The sequence below is a fragment of the Notothenia rossii genome, assembly GCF_949606895.1.
Source record: "Notothenia rossii genome assembly, chromosome: 2".
NCBI lineage: Eukaryota > Metazoa > Chordata > Actinopteri > Perciformes > Nototheniidae > Notothenia > Notothenia rossii.
The window spans coordinates 84,618,536-84,645,222 of NC_136904.1; the positions used below are offsets into that span (position 1 = coordinate 84,618,536).

The following is a 26,687-nucleotide window of genomic DNA, read 5'->3' on the forward strand; positions in this document are numbered from 1 at the left end:
ATACATTATTGTAACTAACATTCGGTGCCACCTGTTTGTCTACCCGAGTCTTAACTTTAACGCAGTGTGAAGTTTCCGTTTTTCAGGTTCACTTCTTTCTTCACATTTAACGGCCACATATTTGCAATCCAGGCATTTTGCCAACTTGTTCAAAGCTCCCTACCTGCCTGCCTGCCTACTGTCTTAAGTTTCATGATCAAGTCAGAAAACATCGCAGTTGCTGCTGCACCTCTGCCCGGTTAACTGGAGACCCTCAACTTCGGAGAGCGAGTTTCATTCCCTTCCAGTGAAGCACCCTCGCTTTTATTCTGCTCTGCGAACACTCAGTTTATGTTGTAGCTACAGTAAACGCACTCCAGCCTGCAGGGACAAATCGACAACAAGTTAAAGGAGCGACTCAACAGTTTAGTATTTTTTTTTCTTTTTTTAGGAAGGAGTGTTTCCTCCTGATATTTTGATTGCGCATGGGAAATTCTTTGTCCGGTTTTACCCTCAAATTCTCGGAGGTCTGCAGGGGGAATGTCACTGCTTTCCAGTCCCACTACAGCAGCTGGTTTCACCCATTAGCCCCGGTGTCTTTCCCAGAGGAGTGCGGGAGTTAAACATCTGACAAAGCGCGCGCCGGGGGGTTAGTCAACTGACCTGTAGCCTACTTGGTTTAAGTTTCATAAGAACTTCATTAAATTAATTACCGAGCGAGCAATCATCCATTTTGGATTTTTAACAACATGGTTTTCCTTCATGTTAAAGCAGCAATCTATGCTGTTCTAGTGGTTTCCGCAATTACATATAATCATAACACGCTAAGAACTCAGTGTGCTGAGAAGGAAATTGGTTTATTCTTGCTCTGACATTTAGACTTTGTTATTTCTCACCTTCCATCTCAAGCTAAGTGGTATGACGGTATAGAAAACAGCATAACAGCACTGTTCCTCTGTTTGTGAGACCTTATTTCAGATACTGTTCTTTAATTCAATTATAAAGCTTAATTAAAGAACACTTATCAGAATGTTTCATGTTAGACAAAGTGTACCTGGAATGTGTTTTCCCCAAATATCTTCAATGAGCACTAATTAACCATCCTAGGTTACTTTGTGTTTTAAATGTGTTAACAAAAAAGTCAAAAATAGAGTGAAAAACAGAGGAGGTATACCAAATAACAGAATACCAACAAATACTAATTCCAAAGAGAATGAGAACAATTATTTGTAATAACTGAAGTCTAGATGTGTATCTGTAATTGCACTATGAAATTATGATTTTTGCAATGAAGAATAATGAAATGCATGAACAATTACTATAAAGCATATATATGATTATTTTAAACAACTATTTATTTGTTATATTGAAAATAGAAGTATTTTCTTCTCAAAAAAACAAAATGTCCTAATGAGCTGACAAGCTGATATGACAGATCAGTGCAACACCATGCAGAGTCAGAATTAAACCATTCCCACTAAATATTTTAGGGATGGGATACTCTACCAATATGTAATGTTGTCACGTGTATTCCGGCTACTTTACACTCGTGCACTGCTATTCAGAAGAGCATGATACATCACTCAGAAACTGACATAATATCTGGTGGCTCAGTAACATCTGTGGGGGTAGAGACTTGGTGCCGGTCCAAAGCCCCATCCCAGGACTGGGAGCCACTCCAAGGCAGTAGGTGAGGAGAGCAAGGTCGTCCACGGACAACCGCATGAGCCAGGCCTCGCTACCTGGCCCTTGTATAGCCCACCGGCTAGAAAATAGAAACTAAAGTGCAGATAAGCGCGAGCATGCTGCCCCAGTAGTCTCTCATTGAATGACAGGGCTTTCCTAAGAGCCTCTAAATGGAGGATGTAGGCTTCAGCGTACTGGAAACTAGGGCTGACAGGGTGGAGGGAAATGGAAATATATACTCTATCAAAGAGAAGCAGATGGACTGTTTAGTGTGGGATACTTTGATTTGTGCACAGGGATGCTCCTGTTTACAAGTTACCTGAGCGAAAACAAACTGTGTCATCCCTGGCACACGGAGAACATCCTGTATGACTCCATTTGACTTATTTTGAAATAAGCATTTTATATTCTTAAGGGCTATTTTTCCACTATAAAAACAAGAAAATTGTATATGGATACTGCATTATACTCCATTTAGTTTACTCTTCACATGTTATGGAACACATGCTGTATTGACCTGGGACTTAAACACCAGATTGAGGCCTCTGGCGATTTTTATAAAGGATTACTTTCACCACCACTAATCAAATTCAAATCCATGTATCTCCCTTCAGTCGGAACCAAACATATCTTGAAAACCTATCTATGATTGATCGAAATGATTTCAAAAGCTTAGTGCCAGTCCACTATTTTAATCCACCCCCACTCCTTTGCTTCTACTTTCTTACCATCACTTTCTCCATTGTGGGCGAAGATTCATATCAGTGCCAGATTTGTGCAGAACCATCACGCCTTCAACATCAAATGGTGGGCCATAATGCATCTGGTTTTATTGCAGAAAGGTTAACATTGAGAGAGGGGGAAATCGCAGCTGGGGAGAGGGGGCATCCTTGGAAATGAGAGAAAAGAAGGGGAAGAAGGTTATGTCCTGGTAAGGAGAGAAGGAGCATCAGGAGACAATAATCTGTTTTTGTAATAAAAAAGACAAACGGTAGTCTGTGCCAACAACAGATAAGGGTTTGACTCCTGCTCAGCCAAACATCTGACCGTCTTCACATAGTTATGTTCATCATGGGCAAACTGGTGAAGTTGGTTAGCAATCATCCTCAGCTTCCAGTCTCACTAGGAGCTCTAATCCAATGTGATAAGCCAGTGCACAAGCAGTAAAGTATCCAGTGTGGAGGCCCTACTGCCTCCTCAACCATGCAGAGCCAGGACCTCCCTCTGACTTCATGGAGTTGTCTGCGTGGTTGCCAAACATCACAAGCCTCACACCCATTCTCTTTCACAGACTTGGGTTTGGAAATGAAAGATATGGCTCTGGATGGGCAGAAGGAAATGGTGTTTCTTGATGTTTCCATCTGACCAGGGATAAGCCAGAAAGGATATATGGCTGGATAGGCAATGAGATTGAGGAATGGGGGTCTCCATCTGACCAATGGCTTCAAAAGGATGTTGTGTTGGTGCACTGAGGCCCCAGATGAGGCTTAAGACATAAATGATTGAATACAAAGATGACCTATGGTATTAATGGTGGCAGGAAACAGCTCCACATCCACTTTCCATCCCTCGCCTTGCTTCGTACTGCAGAGAAGATGTTTGGCCCTCACTGGCCTTCAAGAAATTCTGTTCAAGAAACAGAAATGCAAAACATGTTCAGTGAAAGAAACCACAACCCTCCACCTCATAAGGACATAAGCAGCGCACGTATTAGCCGGGCTCTTTTACTTGCTGTGAAGATGCTGATGACAGCCATAATGTGTCTGGTTGTCCCGCAGGACGCTTCGCTCTGGACTGCCCCAATCACAAGACTAATTGTGTAATTAGGCCAGCTCCGTTGGGGATGGTCACCTTTTGGCCCTTCATAGACACTTGCCATTGTAAATGACAGTATATCTCACAAACTATCAAAGCTGATCCATCTTAGTGACACTAAACCTTGAGATGAGGCGATATTTTGTCAACATGACTGATAGTTCGCCCAAAACCTAAATACATAGGATGTGAGTCTCAAGAGGGCTGCATTTATCACATCATTATGAATGTCAAATCTTATAATAAGAGCATTTGCATAGTTTTAATAACAGTACTTTTTGTTGTTGTTTGGACTAGTGTTTAACATAGTATAGCAAATATTTGAAAATAACCTTTTTTCTGAATTGTGAGAAAGCCAAGCAGCAGATTATGCATTCCTCAGTTCAGTGGGAGGCTGCAGAGTTGTGCTTTTCCATCACAAGTGAATTGGTCCTGAGGAGAAATGCAACGGCCCCTCCCCAGTGCTTCCTTATTTCCCTACCATAGCCCCTCCTTAGCATTTTCACCATGCACATCATTATCGTTGTCAAAAGTTGGGGGGGGGGGGGGGGGGGGGGGGGGGGGGGGGTGCTGTGGCAGGCGCTGCCCGGGGGGAGCCGATTGGAGGAGGGGGGTGAGGGTGACGTGCAGGTGTCGGAGCTTCAGTTCTGACCGGCCGTGGCGAGGTTAGGACACCTCTCCATCCAGGAGGGCCCCATAGGTGCCCTCATTACGCAGGCCCCCGTGGCACCGAGCAACGTGCGCATGGCGAGGAGAGGTGCGACTCCTTACGCTCAAAGTGTACCTCTCACACCTGGCCTCTGTCTGTCTGTCACAGCTCCTATAGGGAAGGCTCCCAATATGAATTATAATAAGCATAATAACAACCTTGTGGATGCAGGAAGGGTTTTTGGCGCATTATGAGAGCCTGTTAGGCAAGCATCAATTTTAAAAACGCCTCTGATATGTCAAAGAAAGTGAGAGCAATAACCTGAGTCATCACTTAAAAAGTTATTATTCATGTGCTAATCCTCCTCTGGGCTGGCTTCTTTTTTTAATTCTATCCGTATCTGCTCTAGCAATCCAACATTCACTCCTCTAAATCTTCAATCATCGCTCTACATCTCATCATATTTTATGATGCTTGCCCGAAGTTTCAGCAAACTTCCCCGCTGCACACTGTGACCGAGATCCAAAGGGCAAGTGGTGCTTCATTAACCGTATCCCCATTTACTTTAGATCCCCCCTGAGTCTCAGAGAGAGCGGATTAATGTCAATTACCTGTCATTTTGCAACACCTACAATATGTTATGTGGGCTCGAGGCTGGCTGTATGGAACCACGTCGCCTTTTCTCTAGAAAACACTTTGAAAGTAGGAATTTGAGACACTTTTAATATAAAACATTACATTTTACATGCCAGTTTAAAATTCTGCTTGTTATACCTTAATGTTTTTGGTTTGTTTGAGCTGCATGTTTCATTTTCATCTATCTCAGAATTTGCACTGAAGTTTGTGTGTAAGAGGGGTTGGGGGGAGGGTGTTTACAATTAAGGATTTTTGTTATACTTATTCTTTTAATAACATGCCTAATCCCCTTAAACCATTTTAACAGACGACTAATTATGGCACACTTTACATATAACAAAAAAACATGTTTCATTGTTTTTTTTAAATCACAATAATTATTTGGATTACAACCAATTTGAACAAGATAATGAGAGAGTTGTGGTTATTTATGTTGTTTCAATAAAGTATACTTCTATGATACTAACTAATAACTGTCACCGGCTCAGTGGACGTGATTTCCCTTTAAAGAGCCCACAGAAAGGACTGCTATGCATGATGACCGCACTAAACAAAAAGCCAGAGTACTGGACAAAGAAAACACCATCCAGCTCGAGGACCAATGAGGGGTTTCTTTCACTTTTCAATCACTCCTAGTCGTGCCCGGGATTAAGAGAGGGCTCTTGACTCTCTCTTTCACACAAAACCAAGAGTGCTTGTCAGCAACTCGAAAGAAAAAGGAAGAGAATAATACGTTAGTCCAGGGTTATCGTGTTTAATTGGATTAGATGGTGTCATGTTGGAAGTCCGGAGCATGACAAACAAGAGGTAGACGGCTGGGATGTATACATCCCTGTCCCGCTTGGAAAACACTAGATAAAGAACTTTGTTTGTGATTTTTTCTTTTCTATTTTCTTTAGATATAATTTAATTGATAACTACCTCAAAATAATTACCAGAAATAATGCATGTCTCTCCATTAAAAGAAGTGCAGCACGCTGAGGCTGCGGGCTGTGGCACTGGAGAGGTTTATATCGTCGGGATTGTGTTGTTGGCTGTGCGCTGCGCTCATCTGTGCGTCAAGCAGCGGCAGCAATAACAAGGTGCGCGCAGCTGTGTGTGCAGGTGCGCGGCCTCCACCTGCTCAACGGCACAGAGAGAGAGAGGGAGAGAGAGAGAGAATGATAGAGAGAGAGGGAGAGAGAGATGGATAGAGAGAGAGGGGAAGAAAAGAAGAAAAGAGAGAGGGGGGGCGGGTGCACATCAAAAGCTTGGTTTTTGATTGTGTTGAGACATGGGAAATGATCACATATCAGTTTGTATCAACATTTAAAAACCCGAAAAATAGTTAGCAATACTTCCAACGAGGTCAATTAAATTAGGTATAAAAGTTTAAGAGGACAATTATAGATTTAATTTTCAGTAATAAACATTTAACGCTAAAAGATAATGTTAACACACCCTATAAATAATAAAAGTTTAGGATGTCCCAACAACATCTTTCGCAATATTTTTGGTAAAACTAAATCTGGGAATCGAAAAAAAGAGGTTGGATTGAGCCACTGTGGATGCTTTCATTTTATAAAACGTCAAATATTGATAACCTGCAGGTAAACAGGGTAAAACAAAGACAGCAGCATGAAATCCCAACAGATACTTGCCGGAAAATTCATATATGATTTATTTTCCTATTCGAAAATACTTGCCTTTATGAGAAATTGTTTCCAAGAAGGTTTCATTTAATTTTTCAACATGAGTAATATGGAACCTATTATTGTTTGGCACTGGCTTAACATTTTACTGCCTAATTAACTGCTAGAGGCAGGTGAGAGATCTGATGTGCGTTTATGTCAGTATGGCCATACCTCCGCAGACATGTTGTTTTCATGAGGTGCTGTTACCTTTTTTTTCTCCCTTAAACTGTCTGTGTCGGTCGCGTAAACTTTCTATTGGTCTGTCTTGTCTGGTGCGTTTAGGGACAACAAAGAACAACAAACAAACAAAAAAGACTCAAGAGCAAGTAGGTGCAGTTTCATTATTTAATTAAAGTGCATTAACTGTGACAGATGTGCGTTTTTGTATACAATGTGAAAATCACCTTCAGACCATCCCAGATCCATCCCATTTAAGTTGTGAATCCATCCCATTTAAGTTGTGAATCAGACATTTCATTTTCTTTTACTTCACCATGCAAATGTGTGGCTGTAATCCCCAGGAAATAAAGTAGGCCTAGAAAAAGAAATACAAAAAAGAAACTTGTGCTGCAGTGAAGAGGAAACTGGAGTCAGAAAGGACGACAGATGGACACTTGTGGTAAAAAATGAAAAAGTTGCAGGGACTTTGTGTCGCTCTGTAACGAGTCTCATTACCATGCCTCCCCCCTCCTCCCCACCGACACCCTTCCTCACTCCTGGCAACAGCAGACAAAGCGCGCGGGTTTTAGTGGTCTCCGGGCAGCCTTTGATCTGAGCCCGTTAAGGAGAAGGGAGTCTGGGGGAATCAGGGCTAAGGAGGAAGGTAACGTCATCTAAAATATGTTTACCTATACATTGTACAATCAATAATTTCATTAGATTTTTCAATGTGGGACAAGATGCATCCTAATTTGCATATGAGTCAACACCTGAGGGTAAGATGTTGCCAACTTGCCAAGTCTGTTTCATTTCTGTGACTTTTTTTCTCTAACTGCAAAATATATTTATCCACCAGGTAAATAAACCCAGGAGCATGGACTTTAAGAGAACCGGACCTCCAAGAACTAAACTCTACAAGAAGCAGGGAGGGCCTTCAAACAGAGGCCTGGACCAGTTTGGTGGGTAAAATTAAATATAAGGACCCCTCCCCAACATCACCTTTATGATAGACCTAATGCAGGTGGGATGCAGCTATGCACTATTATGTTTATACCCGTTTGGTGCTGGAAATGAAATATTGATTAAGCTTGACGTGAAGTGGCAACAACAATTCAACCTAAATAAACATCATTTATGTAGATTACATTTATTTGGTTTGAAAAATGTATATTATTCAGCTTTACATGAGGCCTGTTAAGGATGTTTTTATGGCTTTGCATAAACATAGATTTATTGTAAAATATCAAGGTGAAATAAAAAAATAAAAAGGATCTAACAACTCTGATCCTGCATCCTGCCTCGCGCCTGCGTCGCTGATACTCAGACAAAAGGTTTTCTCAAATTAAGTTTAGTAATGGTCCACATGTGCCAGATCACTGAGGCAGGACAGACAGGCCACGGTGAATTTCATATCATGCAAACGAACTGGGAAAAAAAAAGAAAGAAAAGGAGGCTGGACATGCGCCTGTCATCGGTGGGGAAATAAAAGGCTCTGCGCTTGATAAAAACACCGACTGCTTTTGGTGGTTTCTGAAGAAAATATCAAAACATATCCTAACATGCAATAACATTCAGAATAAAATGACAGAATACTTAATTAATGCAGTAAGAAACGCTTACCTGCCATACATATACAATGAACCAACAAGATAGATAGCTTCAATATTTTATTAACAAGCTTCGGAATTAAATGTGCTTTTACGTTATAATTATGTTTTTTATTATTGTTTATTTTAAAATGATCAGTTTACTTGATGCTGCATTTTCTTAAATGCATTTTCAAATTACATCACTTTTACAATTACCACATGCTTATCCTCACAAAGCAAAAATAAATAGTTTCTATTTAATCTAAAGCATTTTTATTATAATTTGTAAAGCGATATTTAATACTTTTCATTGTGTTTTTCTGCACTAGGCCTTGGACACTTGAAAATTAGCACTGACTAATAGTTGTAGGAAATGGCCTTTTGGAGCCACTTGGAAAAGGTTTTAATTTATTCAAACAATATAACAAAAATATCGCAACGCAGTTAATTAGCTTAAACTAAATGTTTTATGTTGATCAGCTCATAGCCTACGTTATATTTTAAGTCATTGTTGCTAATAGGTTTACACTTCTCAAACTGTGCTGCAGTTACAATAACGAGGTATTTCATTGCTTTAGAATAATCTTTTGCTGCAATTACTTTGTCATATATCGTCATTAGAAGTCTATTAAAACATCAAGTCATTATTTGGGCATCCCCGGGCGGGGAATTAGAATAAAACCATCTTTGCCACACGGGTCCCATTTAGATTAATGGAAAAATATGTAAAACATTTCGTTTTAATTTTCCTCTGACAGTGTTTTGCATACATGCATTTTCTCCGCCTGCGCTGTCTCTCATAATTTATGAAAGCAATCTCGACCAACACATTACCGGGCTATGAAATAATGCTCGCAGCCTAATTGATTCCCGTCACAATTTTGTGAGGTTATAATCGTGTTAATTGTAATTTACTCTCTCAGGGAATACCAGAGAGATGTATTTAAATAAAACTACCGAGAGGACTGAGAAGATTATATCAGCTCCACACATAATAGAAATGTCATGTAGAATTACACAGCGGAGGCAGACAGGGATGCATTCCTCTAATATACAGAGATGTCACTGAAATCTTTGGCTTTCTCAATCCAAAATGTTATTGAATTGCAAAGTCGTCAAGGTGCAATAAAAGCAAAACGAGAGCAAGACAGCGTTTGTTTTACCTACAGGCGGAGGGCTGAGAGAGTGTGGGTGGAAATAAGGGCAACCTATATTAGAAAGAATGATAATAAAAAAGGTGGTAAACAAACACTAAGGGGATGTTGTGTTTTGTTGTAATATAAACTAGCCAAATTATTTCCTGATCATCCTCAGAAGAGCTGCCCTTTTTGCTTGGTCCCTGCATGATGCCCTGAGCTGCTTCCTCTGCTTAGAGACCTTCCTTCCTGTCTGAGGGACACCTGTTGGTGCAGAGCAGCTCCGAAAAGCCATGTTGTCCCGTAAGAACGGCCTCCTTCCCCACTGAAGTCACCTGGTGAGCCTCTTTTCAACTCCGAGTGCAGCACATGTGTCCAAGAATGGCTTGATCGAGCCTATTATGCAGTTTGTACTCAATAGGGAAATAGATGTTATTCAATATTTGGAAGTAAAACATTTAAAAAAAAATGTTTTCATTATCAACCTTACAAAAAAACAAAAATATGTATTCAGTGAATACTTGGAGACAATACTTAGCCTCCAAACTCAACTTATTAAATTGCATTTAATCATTTCACAATTAAAAAGACATACAGAAGCTTAGACTAATTGATGCAAAACCAAAGTGGACTTCCTCTAGTAACTATTTCAGCATTCACTTCAGATTGTGGAAAGACTAAGCTGCAACAAATTATACATTTCTGTAAGTTTAAAAAAAGTCAGATTTTCAAGTTTGATACAAATCAGTGAAGCCCATTTGAATGACATAACCTCAAATCAAGAAAAACGTTTGATTAATGCAATCAGCACAGGTTATTCACAAACACCACATTGCAGAATGACCAAGTGTGAGATGTGGCTTGTCCAATGCCCGTTTAAGAGATCCACAGAGCCTGCAAAATGGCTCTATACTTTAGTACCGTTTGTAGATTTATTTAATTAAAGTAATAAATAACAGTTTTGTCTACCAACCTAATGGTTTAATGGAACATTGGGTGAAAACAAACAATGTGAATTCATGGCAGAGAAAAAGTGAGATGGGGTGAGAGAAATATGTGGCCAAATGCCAAAGAGACAGCTTACTGTTGGGGTCTTTGGCTGGGCGCAGGAGTGGTTTCGATCTTTTTGTCTGGCCTGGCCTGGCACAGACCACAGTCCTGCCCCAGACACAATAGATCATACAGTACTAGTGAGAGAGGGAGAGATGAGGGGATGAGGTGGGGTATGGTGCCTTTCATTACCATGGTCACCAATGGCACTATTAACCATTCAACACCCCCCCAATTATCCTCCCATCCACAGTCAGAGAGACAAAGCCTCGGTCCTGGTCTGCTGGAGCAACATGGCCACTAATCTGTCTCACTCCAACATCACACCCACTTCACTGTCTCTGGAAGTCAGACATGCACAAGCTCTCCACAGAGCGCCTTTGTGCTTTTATTTGTTACAGCACAACAAACGACTTTACTGAACTTGTCGAGGAGCAAAAAGACAGTCTGGAAACAATAATCCAAGTTTAAATCTTTGTGTTGAATAAGCGTTCAGGTAAAGAATACTGTCGCAGCATGTGCATGTATGAAGTGTTTCTTTACATTTTTTACAGGTCATGGTGTGTGTGTGGCGCCACACGCCTTCTCCATCAAGACCGCAGGCTCAAGGCTGCCACAGGGCGAGCTGAATGTCTTCACTGAGGAGGCTGACACAAAAAAAAGCGAAATCGTAAGTTTACGCACTTCCATCTGTTTTTTCTAAGCGAGCGAGACTTTGATATTTGTGAGTCGGGCCCTGGGCAGGGGGCTGAGGCCTGACTGGAGCGCTGGGGCCTAATGAATAGATCCACAACAGTGGCTTGTTGTGTTTGTTTACCCTTTCACCCAGCTGCCTGGATCGTGGAGGTGGGAGGGCATTCATCATGACCTAGGAGAGATGGGAGGCATGGGCACACATACTGAAGAATGACATGATGGCGCACACTCTGCACAGTGTGCCAAAAAAGTGCCCAAACAAGGCAGTAACCGTCAATACACGCCACGAGCGAATAAAAGGACCAACAAAGAAAATGTCAAACTTATTGCAATTGCCATAACAATCAAATTAAATAAAAAAAACAATTTCCACATTTATTAAAACTTAAATTAAAAACACGATTTCCACCATCCAGTTATGTCCAGCAATATAGTTTATAACACTTCAAAGTGCCATTTTTGTCCTGAAACCAGCAAGAGTTCCTGTTCCCTTTGACGTCTCCCATCAGGGTCAAGTTCCGCGGTTCCTCGTGATTCTTCCCACCAGTTGTGTCATTTCTCTGGCACCACAACGGAGAGGGTTAGGATGTTTTTCGCCTGCTTCACCGAGGGCATGTCAATCATGCTGCCGCGGAAGGTGAACGCACCCTGAACAGGTTTACACAGAGGTGAGAACAGAAAGACAGAAATTAGACCCGGTGTAAAGTGAACACGCAGTAAGCAGATTAGTGTACCAAAAACAGAACATGCCACATTATGAGAGCCATCCTTAAATGCATTTTGCATTAATAGAGAAGTATCATAAAATGTAGTTGCGGTTTTTAACCTGTAGTAATTAATACTAAATAATTGCAAAAAAAATGAAGTTGCAGATGAAAGTGTACCTTAGTAGACATACAGTCAAGTGAGCCATTCAAAACTACCAGGAAAAACCGCACAGACTAAACATTGCATGGAAATGTGTAAATTATAAGGAATAACATGTACTTTGAAAGATCTCCAAGAAACATCAAGTCAGACAAATGCAGTCAATAGCTGGGGGTGACACTTATGAGAAACAAGCACCTGTCGTGTGGTGAGACAAAGGGACTGACCCTGTTCGCCACACACACACACACACACACACACACACACACACACACACACACACACACACACACACACACACACACACACACACACACACACACACACACACACACACACACACACACACACACACACACACACACACACACACACACACACACACACACACACACACACACACACACACACACACACACACACACACACACACACACACACACACACACACACACACACACACACAGGATCTGAATCCCTCGGGCGATGCTTAGTAGGAGCAGCCCTGGCAGGGAGAGAGGTGCGGGCAGATTGTGCATTACCTCAGCAGATAGCCCACAGAGCGCAACACACAGGATCCAACCATGCACTAAATTAGGAACAATAATATTGTACACTTAATTGGCCCAACTCCCCCCCCACCCCACTTCTCCTATGCATCTCTGAGAGTCACCCAGGGGTGTACAGTATGTATTATCTGGAACTACAGAGGTGTGCAAGAGGGAACACAAAAGGATCAGTCCGAGTCTCAGAGCAGAAAAACACCCCGCTCATCTGAAGAGTCCCAGATAATGAGTCACGCAGGACACATACATTACAGAAAGTCTCATATAGCAATATCCCCTGGTTAATAGGACATAGCTCCCCTTTTAAAGAATGAAAGGATTTGGAATAAATAAAGTTGTTTTGTGCGGTCATTGTTTGTTTTGATTGATTTTGGAAGAAAGAAAGAAAGAAAGAAATCTGAAATCACATTTTAATGAGGTTGTTGCCCAAGTTAACTTACTGAAAATATTTTAACAATCAGGATAAATGCTAAAAAACGATTAAAGTTTAAAGAGCAATGGGTAGTGTTTTTTTGTGTTATCTATTCATATTGCTTTTTCCCCAATCTATCAAGTTATATTGATAGATAACACATTTGTGAATTATCTAAGAAATAACCATCCATCGCTGGTAATTTATTTTTAAATGTAAAATAATCACTTTTGGAAGAGAATAGTAACATTACCTTTCCCTCCTTTTGGTGTTGGTCAAAAGCAGCAATAAGCTCTTTGGCCCACTGGACCCTCTCCAGACTGGGGGAGAACTCCTCCTGCACAGCTTGGATCTGCCCCGGGTGGATAACCTGCTTACCTGCACAGGAAACACACACACAGAGAGAGAGAGGGAGAGAGAGAGAGAGAGAGAGAGAGTGTAAGTGAAATATGCAAATGATAACAGCAGGCTAGGCTTCGAATCAAAGAGACATTTGTGCTAAAAAACAATGTTTTTACGTGTTGGCACAGAGCTTTCAATAACCCAGTTTGTGCCAATTACACTCCTTGATTATAACAAGCAAGATATGTTATTATGAAAACTGTTGAGCAAACGGCTGCATGAATGGAAAAAGAAGTCCCTGAGATTGATGAGGGATTGCAGCCGGCACTGTTCACGAGAGGGAGAAACCACAACACAGAAAAGCAATGAGACAAGAGAAACAGGAAATACAGAAGACTAAATTGTGTGCGGGTGTGTTTATGTGTCCGTGTATCCTATGGCAACACTGAGGTGAGTCAGATGGTCAGCACGGGACCAGAGGAGGCTGTGCATCATCACTTCTGCTCGCAGGCCTTCTGTCTGACTGTCCTTAGACTTCAGAATGTGAAAGAGGGAATACTGCTGACAATATAACACACAGAGCCCAAGTGTAACCATACACAGCAACTCTTAAAAAATGCCAATAAAATAAAACAAATTAAGAAAAATACGTTTAGACCGAATATTATATTTATAACCATATTCAAACATGTTAAACAAATGTTTTCAAGCGTCTTCGTTAAAATACTTTCTATTATCAACTGGTAAAAAGAAAAGAAATGCATGTATTTTCCCATGATAACATTTAATACAATTTCAGAACCTTAGTGGTTTTCATACCTTTCAGAAATGGCATCTTATATCCAACTGAAACACGAGCCTAACATGGAGTTAAGGCTCTGTCTGAGACAATCCCCCACCCCTCCCGCCCCCCGCTCCGTCTCAGTTAAATGTGGGCTAACGCCGCAGACATAATCCCGTGTACATTTGCAGATCAAACTTGTAGTGATAAGTTAAGGTTATGAAACGTCTGGTGAGAACGACGGCTCAGCGGCAGCCAGCAGGAACTCGACACTTTAGGGCTTAGCTCTGTCGCTGACAACAAATCCTTCAAGGTGGCCGAGCAGGCGGGCTGCACGCACGAAAAAATGTTGCCCAGGAGAAATGAGAAGGGGAGAGGAGGATAAGACAGAAGAGGAAAGGGGAGGAGAGAACCCACACACTGCATCCAGCTCCGCTCACCCCAGTTAACCTCCAAAAAACACACAGAGCAGCAACACAATGAGCACACTGTAGTTAAAGGCTTGAACAATTACTAATGAGAGAACACAATTCATTGACTTGCAACTTATGACAAATAGATATCTTCGAGGGAATCATGCACAGCATAAATTGTGACACTTGGCACCTGTTAGCCGGTCATTGCGAATTCATGAATGCCTGCGTGTTTGTTTGTGAGAGGCGGAGACACTAACTGCACATTTTCGGTTGGACTAACAGCCCTGAGGACTCCCCAGGGCCACGCTGGAGATCTGTAGGAGTGTGTGTGCGTGTGTGAGTGTGTGCGTGCAATCTTGTGTATATTTATTTGTGCCTGCCCGTGCCTCTGCAGTACTAAAATATCAATTGTAGTTTGGATATTATACAGATATTGTATTATTGCGAGGATTTAGGCCAGAGGAGCCACCTGTTTTACTTCTGTTTTGGAGAAAGGAACATGTTTGCACACTGAAATTGGCTGGTTTAAATATATTTAAAGAGTGTGTCTCTTTGAGGGTATATCTGTCTGTTGTGTGCCTGCCTGTGTAGGACAACAGGAGAATGACAGAGTGAAGAGGGAACAGACAGGGTGACTCAGGTGCCCTCAGTTACAACCCATTGGTTCTCCTAAAAAGGCATCACTCATGCCCTCCAGCCAATCCTGGCCTGCCATGTGGTGCTGGCATCTCATTGGAGGATTGCCATTTAGCAAAGTGCTCTCAGGCGAATGATGGGCAGGGTCCCGGGGATGGAAGTGAAATGCCTTCCCTGAAAGCAGAGAGCTTTGTGGAACCGATTTCTATGTCAGTGAGGCAAACACTTTTGGAAGGATCATTCAGTCTAAGCAGCGACATGTAGTATAAAGCACATAAAACAAGGTGCTTATTAAGTAAAGATACTGCACTCTTTTATACCTAAAAATGAATGACCTTCCTCCCAAACAGATTTACTTGGTCAAGGTTTTGCTGGATTTTGCCTTGCATGTCCCATGTACTGGTAAGAAGTCTAGATGTGTGTGTCTCACCAGTGTGTTCTTTGCTAATGGGTGCTGGATGCAGCTTAGGTAGTGCCAAGGTCAATTACTGCACAGGTAGACACTTTTGGCTGCACCGTATTATTGCTTAAGCACACTCGGGCCAGTAATAGCTACTAACTAAGATTATACAGAGTGCCCATGGCTTGTAAACCACTAATCCAGTGCTTTGATGGTTCGGTTCCATATCAAATCGGACCATTTATTTCATCAACCGGCTGCTACCATCTAAAAAAAAAAAAATGTCGGCAGAAAAAAAGAAACCCATTTGATTCAACAAGGCAAATGATTTAAACAGATGTGCATAGGTTTAAGAAACCTAAATATTTAATTAACCTGGAAAAAGATGAATGTTTAACAGTTTAATAACAAGGTGTATAATATCATCGACAGGAAAACAAATCTACACATGGTCACACACACACACACACACACACACACACACACACACACACACACACACACACACACACACACACACACACACACACACACACACACACACACACACACACACACACACACACACACACACACACACACACACACACACACACACACACACACACACACACACACACACACACACACACACACACACACACACACACACACACACACACACACACACACACAGAGATGATGTGAAGTGTAGGTAACATGTCTCTAGGCCAGGGCAACATGGAGTGCTCAGCATTCACAATTATTCAGAGCCCAAAAAGTGCTAAGTGCTTCTTTTTCTCCATTTCATTCCTGAATGAATGCTGGCTAATTGCTTCGTTCAATGATCTCACATTCAAAGAATAACAATCTAAACATAACATAGTAAAATAAAACAATATATAATGAGATTCACCCACGCCCTCATTTCTTATGTGGAAACAAATCACAGTAGGAAGTATATCATATGTTAAAATAATCAGTCTGCAAAGGATCAAAATATCAGAATATATAAATGTGCTGCGGCAGAGGAAGAATGACTGGAATATCCACTTTGGAACAGGCTGTCCAGCCTTCTGTGGTCTGTTACACGCAGTCCGCGGGGCACACACACACACACATTTTGCAAGCGTTGCCTGGCTACAGACTCACCGAGAGCGCTGTTAAAGTAGACCCTACCACTACTTTAACTCCCTTTATACCTTAGCACACACACATGCATATTTGCACATAAGCAGGTAAGCACCCAAGTGCACACACACAAAACCAATCATAGTGGTACAAAATAAATGTCAGAAAAGCATTTAAGGACAGCTGTGTCGTTCTAAATTCACTTTAGCAGCACCTGAGGTGCTTAAAAAAAGACAAGCAGCCAGTTCTTAAACCACTGCCACAATGGACATTTTGAGACATTCATTCATTACAATGAATCATAAATGTATATGGATTTCAAATGAAAAGCCAGATGGTCTGCAACCTTCCACTCCATTTGAACTCAAATAACATATACATCCTATTCTCACTTGGAACAAAGAAAGAGAAAGACCTGGTTAAAGAGGCAAGGAGGAACGGATATAACATGTGAGATTGTCTGAATGTTGCTGGCAACAGGAAGTTGAGGACAGTCCGTTATGCAGGAACACATGGATGAATAATAAGGACTGGATACAGCGTGGGAGGCGGGGCCTCGTTCATTCCTATGAGAGTTGCTCATTGGCGCATGAAGACAAAATGGCCCAATTTTTGAGAGAGCGAAACGTCACGAAAGTATTAATATAATCAAATAATCCGTTCTTATTGTGCATCCATGGGTAAAGGTACAACTCATGTAGTACTGAACAGGTCACATGAACGTGGGTCCCGTGGGTTAGATCCGCGTTCATAACAGAGGAAAATAACTCTCGGAATAACGTTATTAGCACATTTTACAACTTGAGGACCGAATATTTTTAATAATATACAAATGTTCATACTGGGTAGTTTATTTAGTTTAAAAAAAATTATCCAACGATTTACAGACGTCTCTTTCCCAATGTTAGTCAATGGGGAAAAGTTTTTCCGGGCCCAGCGACTGATACGGAAGTGTAGTACCACCGTTTGGCCACAACAAATATTTTCCTTAGAGTCCGGCTCACTTCTTGGGGGCTTGCAGCCACAGGGAGAAGTGAAGAATAAAAATAAAGGGCAACTGCTGAATGATGTGCAGAAAACAGCCATTTCTGGGATGGCCAAAGATGTTGTGATCATGACTTGAGGTGACCTTATTTAATGGGACATCGGCAGATTAGAGACCCATTTAGCAGGAGCTTTACCTGTAAAGCCCATGAGAGCGCCCTCCCTGGCCTGTCGCCTCAGCCCCTCCACATCTTTGTAGTCGATGTAGACCAGGTCGATAGCCTGCAGCCCAAACGCTTTGGTGGTCACGACCACCTTCTGCCTGGCGTAAAGGAGCTCCCTGGCATCTTTGGTCCGTGTGGCACCTGAAGGGTGGTTGAAAGGGTAATTAAAAAAGTAACAGAGACAAGTACAAGACAGCAAGCAGAAAGTTAAGCAGGAGGTGTAATGACTACCTATGCTGGCACAGAAGTCATCAGAGCCAAACACCACACCGTCATGGTGGAGGCCGGCCTTCGGAGCAAGTCGACGGACTTCCTCACAAACCGCCTGGAAAGAATGTATTCATTTATAACAGGCTCACTCAAGTGTCACAGATTGATAGAGGAATTAAAAAGTTGGACCTATTGATAATGTAGAAGTTCAGATAATCTGGATTTCGGAATTTTCTTTGCAGGCAGAAAAAGTCATCACACTTAATTCTCTTTGAGAAAAGTTTAATTACAGGATAGTAAGGGAGAGCTTTTGTGTGGCTATTTTTATTAAGACCTAAGACTACTGAACATGTCTAACAATTATAAGCCCCATTTCTAAGGCACGACTTCAGGCAACAATTATTACCGAATACGGGGGAAGAATGTGGAATGTGATTGTCTGTGGTGAGGAGCGTGAAACAATAAGAATGCGTCTCCTGGCTTTTGTTAGCCTCCAAATTAATTTCACCACTAGCTGTGCCACAGTGATTTCTTTTTTTCATGTCTGTAACCTGGGGTTCAGTCTGGGCAAAGATACAGGGTGTCCTCAAGAAAGCACAGAGAGGCACCCCCTGCCATCAAAACACACACACACACACACACACACACACACACACACACACACACACACACACACACACACACACACACACACACACACACACACACACACACACACACACACACACACACACACACACACACACACACACACACACACACACACACACACACACACACACACACACACACACACACACACACACACACACACACACACACACACACACACACAGAAACAGAGTAGAGAACTAAAAGACAAATAAACCAAACCTCAAACTCTGAAAACCCATGCCCTTTTCCCCATGTAGCTGAAGGTCGTGCCGTACTATAACAGGAAGCGCTTTGATGCCTGCCAAAATATCATTAAGAACTTTTCCACTATGATGATATTCAAACAGCTCTAATTAAAAATCAGTGTGTCTGGAGAGGGGTAGAGAGAGACGCAGGCATACAGACAGAGAAAAGGGAAACCGAAAAAAGCCTCATTTTGAGAGACTGTCCGAAAGCTTTGAAACCCTTTCATTTTGGACACGTGGAGTGTGCTCGCTGACGCCGTCTTTAATCTAAAGTGAACAATGGACCGACAGCGAAAATGCCTTACGCAGGCAGTTTTGGGGGTTTGTTTGTAATTTACCTTAAAATTGAGCAGGCCCACAGCGGTTTCCACAAAGGTGACCAGACGGACGGGTTCTGTCAGTGCCCGTCCTTTCAAGTAGTGCTGAAACCTGTCAACAAACTAAGCACACGGGGACAATCGCATGCACGACTCATTAACAACACCCAGGGTTTTCTGTAAATAGAAGACAATAAACCGAACAATCAAAATGAATTAATTACTTTGTACAGTCGTCACTTTTATTAGATGTTGCTTTGCTGGAGCACATACTGACTATTCACTATAGCCTTTGTTATAGAAACACTTCATGATAAGCCTGATTCGATTTGTGATATTTTTAATATGCACAGATCTACAAGGAAATGATATGTTCTGCTGGTCTCTATTTGTGTGCTCCTCTGTAGAATGTGTGGTTAAGTGCAGCTGAAGTCCTCGTAGGACTAATGATCCATTATTAGTTATATACATGAGAAAAACAGGAAACCAACACTTACATATTGAGCTATCGAGTCAGAGTGAATTTAAAACCGGTAGTAAAAGAAACCTCAGGAGTAAAAATACATAAATGATTTGACACATCTTTCACAATCCACTGTGGGGTAAGAGACAGAGGGGGGGAAAAGAGAACTCTTAACATGCAAAAACTCCCTTCTGATATGAATCTTGACACCTTTATTACCTGCACTGTTTCCATTTCAGTCCTTACGCAGAAACACATCTATGAGAGTTCAAATAGCGCAGAGAGCGAGCACAGGAGGGCAACAACAAAAGCGGGGGAAATGAAATATTTTACATTATCACCAGGGTTCCCCCCCTCGTCTGAAGTCTTCTGCTCCAGCTTCTTTCGCAGGTTCTGCAGAACTACAGCATGTGTTCCCCTGAGAGAGTGTGCACATATGTAAATGCACACATGCACGCACGAGCACATGCATACACACGAAGAAATGAATACCGAAAAGGGGAGAAGAAACAAGATTTGGGATGTCTTTGAGTGTGTCACTCCTACATTATTCTGTTTTGCGTCCCCCCCCCCCTCCATGGCAGGGAACAGGGAGACTGGAGCAACAATCAGAGTGTGATGTGACACTTTGCTGAGGCCTTTATTCTGCACAACTCCTGCTAATATGCAAGCTCACCTAAGTAGGGCTTTAAAACCAAGTTTAATTCTTTGAAGACCAAAGCATTTCAATTTTTTTCCAACAGACCAGTTCACAGCTAGCCCTGGACTGCCAGTGGGGTAGCCCAAATTCCAAAATCTATCATCTGGAAACACACAAAAGCCCCCTCCGTCAGATATTTCCTTTCAATGCCAGTCAAAAAAAAAAGGAGAAAAGGAGAGGGCGCAAAAGCTCAGAGCAGAAATGTCTAACTCCATGTCCCCCCTTCCTCTCCTTTCTCTCGCTCCCTCTTTGACACACCAGGAAAAAAGACAGATACAAATAACCTCAGGTAGAGCACTGCTATTTTTCTAAATGAGAAGCAAAACAACCCTGTGCTCGCACTCACCACTCCTGTCCAGAAAAACTGAAAGAGAGGACATCCATTGAAGGATTTCAAAAAATAGGGGCAATTTTAATCATCTCTCTATTCAATCTCTGTTGGATAAATCATATCTGAGAGATTTGCATAAATACAAACCATCAAAGACTTTTCATCTTCAAAGAGGTTTTCAAGACCCAATAGGCTTTGTACTGTAATCATCTGAGGTCACAACCCTGTGGGAGCAAGGCTGCTATGGTAACATAAAAACTAACGCTGGGGGCTTAGCATAATATCCCCCCTCCTTCGCAAACACAGGAAGGGGTGGGGGGGGGGGTCAGAGAGGGAGTGTGAAAAGAGGGTGTAGATAAACCTATTTCTGTGACAGAGGAAACTAGATAGATACGGCCCGTTGTGGGCTGATATTACACACAGAGATTACCACGGCGACACTGTGCCACGCAAACCCCAACAAGGCCGCGACGAGCCGAGCCGTGTGTTTGGATTCTGCCGAAGGAAAACAAATGACAGCTCAATGCGGCGGCAACGCTGGCTAAAGAGCCTCCTTGCCTCTCTGATTACATGTTTCTGTCCTTCTGTATTCTCCTCTTCAGCTATTATGCACTCTGAGGGCCTGATTTGCACTGCATAAGAGGTACTATAGCGCCGGTTCATTGTTCCTCTGCTGCATACAGAAACCATTAGCTGTCAATGGCTCTCAAAACTAGGACCCTTTAAGATGTTATTCACTGCTGAATTGCAAAAGTAAGGGAAAGAGAAAAGGAGAAATAACACCTCTTATCACCATTCAAAGCCACGCTACAAACAAGCCCTCTGACAATTTCACCACCCAATCATGAAAAGAGAAGGAGGGAGAGATGGAGCCAGAGAAAGGAAGCTATAGTGGGACAAGTTTCAATTAATTTTCTTCAAAAGGGGGCCAGATTAAATGTTTCCGGCCTGCTGAAGTGTTCATTTCACAGAGGGGAAGCGGAGAAAGGGATGAGGGGAGGGGACGGGAGGAGGAGTAGAGGAGGAGGAGCGGGACAGGGTGCGATTCTTTCGGTCCCAGTGCACACCAAATAGTGTGGTGGGCAAAGAATGCACATGGCTCCGAATCTGTGTGAGAATTGTCCTCAGACAAAGGAGGGAGTTACGCCTGTTATACCCCAATAAGGCCTGTCAGTCACACAAGGGCCGGGGGAGAGGAGGAAGGCAGAGCTAAAGGTTTCCACACAAAGGGAAACAAGCAAGTCCATCTTTTAGCGACAAATCAGTCTGGAGGTTCTTGTGCTAATATCAATAGAGAGAAACAAGGGAGAAAAATAAACAAGTAAGGGATTTACTGTGCTGCCTTACAAGAGTGGGGAAAATCAGACATGCATAAGAATGGACACACAGAGAAGCTTGAGTGAAGAAGACACAGAGAAAGTTTGAGGGACATAGAAGAGATTAGATGAGCATACATGAGTAAATCAAGGACCTCTCCAAAGCAACTGACTTTTTCAGAAGCACACATGCACCTGCTGATGCAGAAACACCCCGACAAGCACACTGTAAATCCAGCGTGCAAACAGATTTACAGTGCACTCAGTGTTCCTGCAACAAAGCTTTAGAAAAAAATAAGGACATAAGCAGGCAATTATTCTATCACTTTATAGCTCTCAATGGGATGACTGATTTTCAGCGTAATAATACCCAACAGTGGATGTATTTTTGTTGTTGTTTCTTTAAAAAAGGAAATGAATGCAGAATAAAATTGACTTAAGCGAAGAAAAGTAGTGAAGGGAGGAACGGCTGAGCTTAGGGAGAGAATTAGTGAACACCTGTCAGCAATTATACTTGGAAGAAAGAAAAGGGCAGCAGGAAATAGATGTGTTCTAATTAAAAGCACTAGTTAAAAACGTCCTGCCCCAGACCTTGTATGAGTGTACATAAACGTACGTGTGTGTGTGTGTGTGTGTGTGTGTGTGTGTGTGTGTGTGTGTGTGTGTGTGTGTGTGTGTGTGTGTGTGTGTGTGTGTGTGTGTAAAGCTGGGGGAAAAGCCAAACAAAACACCCTCCTTTGACCTCTCTCTTCTAAACAATTCTTAATGTCTCTTCTTCTTCTTCTTGACATAATAAAAGATTTAAAGAGGAAAACAGCCACTTAAAAAATGCTTAGGTAAATGGCATGTCCATATTAAAATGTGTGAAAAGAGAGGGAAAGAATGTCAACCGTATTCAGCAAGGAGTTCTTGAACCTGTGAACTGTATTCACACACACACAGGGAAGGAGGCTGACAGTAACCTGGTTCCTTGTGGTAAGTGAACCATATGGAGCTGATCAGAAAAGCCTGCATTAATGATGTCACTGTCTCCTGACCTTTGGGGACCTGACATCCGTACAGCGCCCCTTTATAGAAAGCCAGAGGGATGGCCAAGGCCAGACTAGCACCTCTTAACTAGGGCGCAGGCGCAGTTAGTATGGACAAATTGCGATTTATAATACTGAAAATTGGGAATAATATCAGTGGGCCATCATTTAGTAGACTTTTTGATCAGAGAGGTGACGGGAGACCTTCAAGTACCAAGTCAAAAGGCAACTAGATTTACATTCTCATTTTGTAATTTAAGATATCAGTTTGGTTTCTTGCTCATACACAACTGGAAAGATAGCCTTTCAAGTTAATATCAAAACATATTCAAAGGTGTCCATAAATAACTGAATGTAATGCCTGTTTCAGCATGGAATATATTGGCACCCGTTTGGAGCCTTAAGTTTGATTTGGATAAACCCTTAACCCTTTACAACAATATTAATCAAACATTTCCCAAATTGGGATCAACAAAGTACTTCTTATCTTATCTTAAAATGTTTCCTTAAAAAGTTCAGCAGTAGCAGAAGGTCCCGTTGTGATGTTTCAGAGAGCTATCAGGCTTTTGAAGCTAATCCGAAGAAATGTCATCTTTTACTTGAGCAGCGGCCAAGAAAAACACTCCGTCCCCGAGTTCTGCCACAGGGATCGATTCTCAGTTTTACTGGGAAATGGAAAAGTTTGTTATGATTGCTTTCAAGATTCTCGTGGTTTCCTCTTACTCCATGAGTTTGTGTAAGAGCACCGCTGTGTTTTTTTAAAGAGACACCCAGAGGAGAAAGAGAGAAAAATCATGTTTGTTCTAGTCCTGTTTAGTTTTTGCATGTATTGCAACTTTGGGTTGCTTTTTTCTTTTCTTTTTTAGGAATCCATTGCACATGGTTTTGAAATAAATCTCTTTCCGGTTACTTCAGTAAGTCTTCTTTGACTTTAGAAAACGACAGAAGCACTTCAAAGGCAAGCAAATACTTCCAACTTACCCACTGCACTTCCTGTGTGTCTTCCACTTTAGGCAACATGATGGCAGGAGGGAGAACCTCAGCCTGCAGGATGACCTGCAGGTCAGCCTCAGCAAAGCCACTGGACACAGAGTTCACCCTCACACACTTCTCCGTCCGGCCCAGGTCCAGTTCAGCCAACATCCTGGGGATGGTCTCCCTGGCCTCTGTCTGCAGCAAAGGAACACAACACACAGACAGAGAGCCTCATTATTTCACGTCATGCATTTGGTCTGGAATGCACTATTGAATCACTAATGTGAAATGTTTTAAGATACGACAGCTTGTGACTACCCAAGAATATAGGAGAAACAGGCAAACGAGAGCAAAAGAAAAGGTTTAAAACATTTGTTCCGACCTCCTATCAGCATTCACAAACAATGCATGGATGCAAGTACTGGATACATCGTTGAAGAATGACATTAAAGTCAAATGTCTTCCAAGAAAATGTTTCTAGATAGATTATAATGGACATCAAGCCTAATCATAAAAAAGACTACACAATGCCAAAACAAATAAGGTGTCATCAGTGGGTGATTAACAAAGCATACAACACTTTGGAATAAATTGTATGAAAATGAATATTAAAGATAGAAAAATACACCACCAAATAACCACCTGCCCTCTCCCTTGGCTGCTATTCATCTATATATACACACAGTAAGCACCAAATCACCTAAACAGAAGCTGCACACTCAACTTTGCTCTCTCAAAGCCAGCATTGTATAAGCTGAGCAGGAAGAGAGATGCGGAGGATGGAAAAAAAAAAAGAATCAAAGCGAAACCTACAGTCCCAGCTTCCATCAGTAACACACCAGCACACGCCGCTATATTCAAACCAGATGCTGGACTACAGGAATGGAGAGAGCGAGGGATGAAATGGGGAGAGAGGTCCGGCCAGTGAGAGGGGAGAGGCTCTCTGGGAGAAATGTGGTCCCAGTTAAGCAGCATGAGGAAACGGTAGCTTAGGAGTTGTCAGGTCAGATCATAGGAAGGAGCCTTTGAGTGCTTGTGTGTGTATATGTAGTGGTGATCCTTAGATTGGGATTTCTTTCCGGTTTTCCACTTTATACCACCAAAATATTCTCTTAGAAGTACTGAATAAACCACGTTTTGGAGATGCTTATTCATGAAATGCAATGGAGGTCATTTGATTACGGCACTGAAAGTTGGTGGTAAACGTCGCATCATGCAATGTGACGCACATTTTTCGTATTACTTCAAACGGATCTGAGTTCGAACATAAAAACAAGGTGATCATTAGTGGACAGATAACTGAAGTAATAAAATGAAGTGTGTCCATGAAAGAGAAACTGTAGACAAATACAACATGGAGAGCCCATACATCACAATCTCTTGTAAAAAGTAAAGTGGACCACAGCCAACCGAGGTTCAGTTGTATGAGATGACGGGGACCCCTCAAAGTTCACGAGACAGCTTCTGAGACGAAACAGCCCTCGCTCTGATCTGCTGGAATGCAGAACTGTTCTTGATATTGCTCACACCCCTCCAGTATCAATAAAATATAGTATCAAAGTACATATCAAAGATTTGCTGGGATTTAATAGGGGTCATGAGCGGGATGGACTGCTGCGTGTCATCTATGTCTGCCTTTAGCCTCATTGAATGAGACAAGAGGGATTGTCACAGCATACGATGAGAGGGCTGTGATCTTTGCTGTAACCTCTCTGTTACTCTTTCCTACTGTCGCTCTCATGAGCCAAGATCGACCTGTAACTGTACCGTGGTAACTTAAAACGGATGGAGCGATTTACGCAGCCATAATTCACTGTTCATAAACCTGCTACTTGGTAGATTAAATTCTGTCTGTCCTTCCTTAGTTCATGGTGACTGGAGAAAATTGATCTGTGAGAACCGTTGGCTGCCTCATAATGCCAGGAGTCGCATTGATCCCTGACCAAACTAAATAAATAGCGATCCAGAAAGGATCAAAAAGCATGGTTTATAACATTCACAGATCAAATAGACTGGAGCCTCCCGCTCCAAACTCAGCCTGATACAAGCAGCCTGCATGTAAAAACTCCTAATGTAACCAGAGCCCACTCATTGCAAGGATTGTCTCCTGCACTTTTCTTCCTTTGCGACGGTATTTCTGAAACCATGACGCCGGGAAGGTCGCCAGGAAGGCAGGAGAAGGCCAGGTCACTACGCGAACTATCCTTTCTTTTATCTTGCTTTCTCTGTAAAGAGACAGATATAATTCCGCCGTACACCTTGACCCCTATGGGCTCCGCTACTCCGAGCTTGAATAAAGCCCTTTGAAAAGGAGATATTTTACATTAATGGAAAGCCATCCAACAAGTTGCTTCAAAGCTCCCTCCCCAATCACCTGGTGTCCCATGGAGCGCTCGCCCCAACGTCAGCTCCGTCTCCTCTTTGATTCCCTCCATCATCCTCATCATTAGAAGCTGACACGCAGGCAGGCGGGCGGGCGAGCAGTTGGCCAGGCAGGCAGGGTTGTCGAATGCATAGATGCACACGAGAAGCTTTTCAAGTGCAGAGAGGCTGACCTTCCAAAGAGCGAGGTCAGCTCCTTAACACACAGCCTGAGCCCAGGATCCTACAGAGTGCTGTGTATACGTGACACAGCATGGCTA

General features: G+C 42.3%; 1 protein-coding gene and 1 long non-coding RNA gene across 2 annotated transcripts in view; one reads left to right on the forward strand and one right to left on the reverse strand.

The window, feature by feature from the left end:
- Positions 1-6,771: 6,771 nt before the first annotated feature.
- On the forward strand, positions 6,772-11,303 carry LOC307027887. The gene is made up of 2 exons (XR_013804794.1): positions 6,772-9,660; positions 10,927-11,303. It is a non-coding gene; the product is annotated as an uncharacterized lncRNA (long non-coding RNA).
- The window catches only part of clybl (citrate lyase beta like), a 54,235-nt gene continuing 37,417 nt past the window's right edge, over positions 9,870-26,687 (reverse strand). The window contains exons 3-8 of the mRNA XM_079662575.1: positions 24,052-24,240; positions 19,254-19,355; positions 18,038-18,131; positions 17,780-17,947; positions 13,167-13,291; positions 9,870-11,716 (exon numbers count right to left, since the gene is read on the reverse strand). Of these exons, the coding sequence (XP_079518701.1) occupies positions 11,621-11,716; positions 13,167-13,291; positions 17,780-17,947; positions 18,038-18,131; positions 19,254-19,355; positions 24,052-24,240 (774 nt within the window). The 3' untranslated portion in view covers positions 9,870-11,620. The remainder of the gene's footprint in view (positions 11,717-13,166; positions 13,292-17,779; positions 17,948-18,037; positions 18,132-19,253; positions 19,356-24,051; positions 24,241-26,687) is intronic.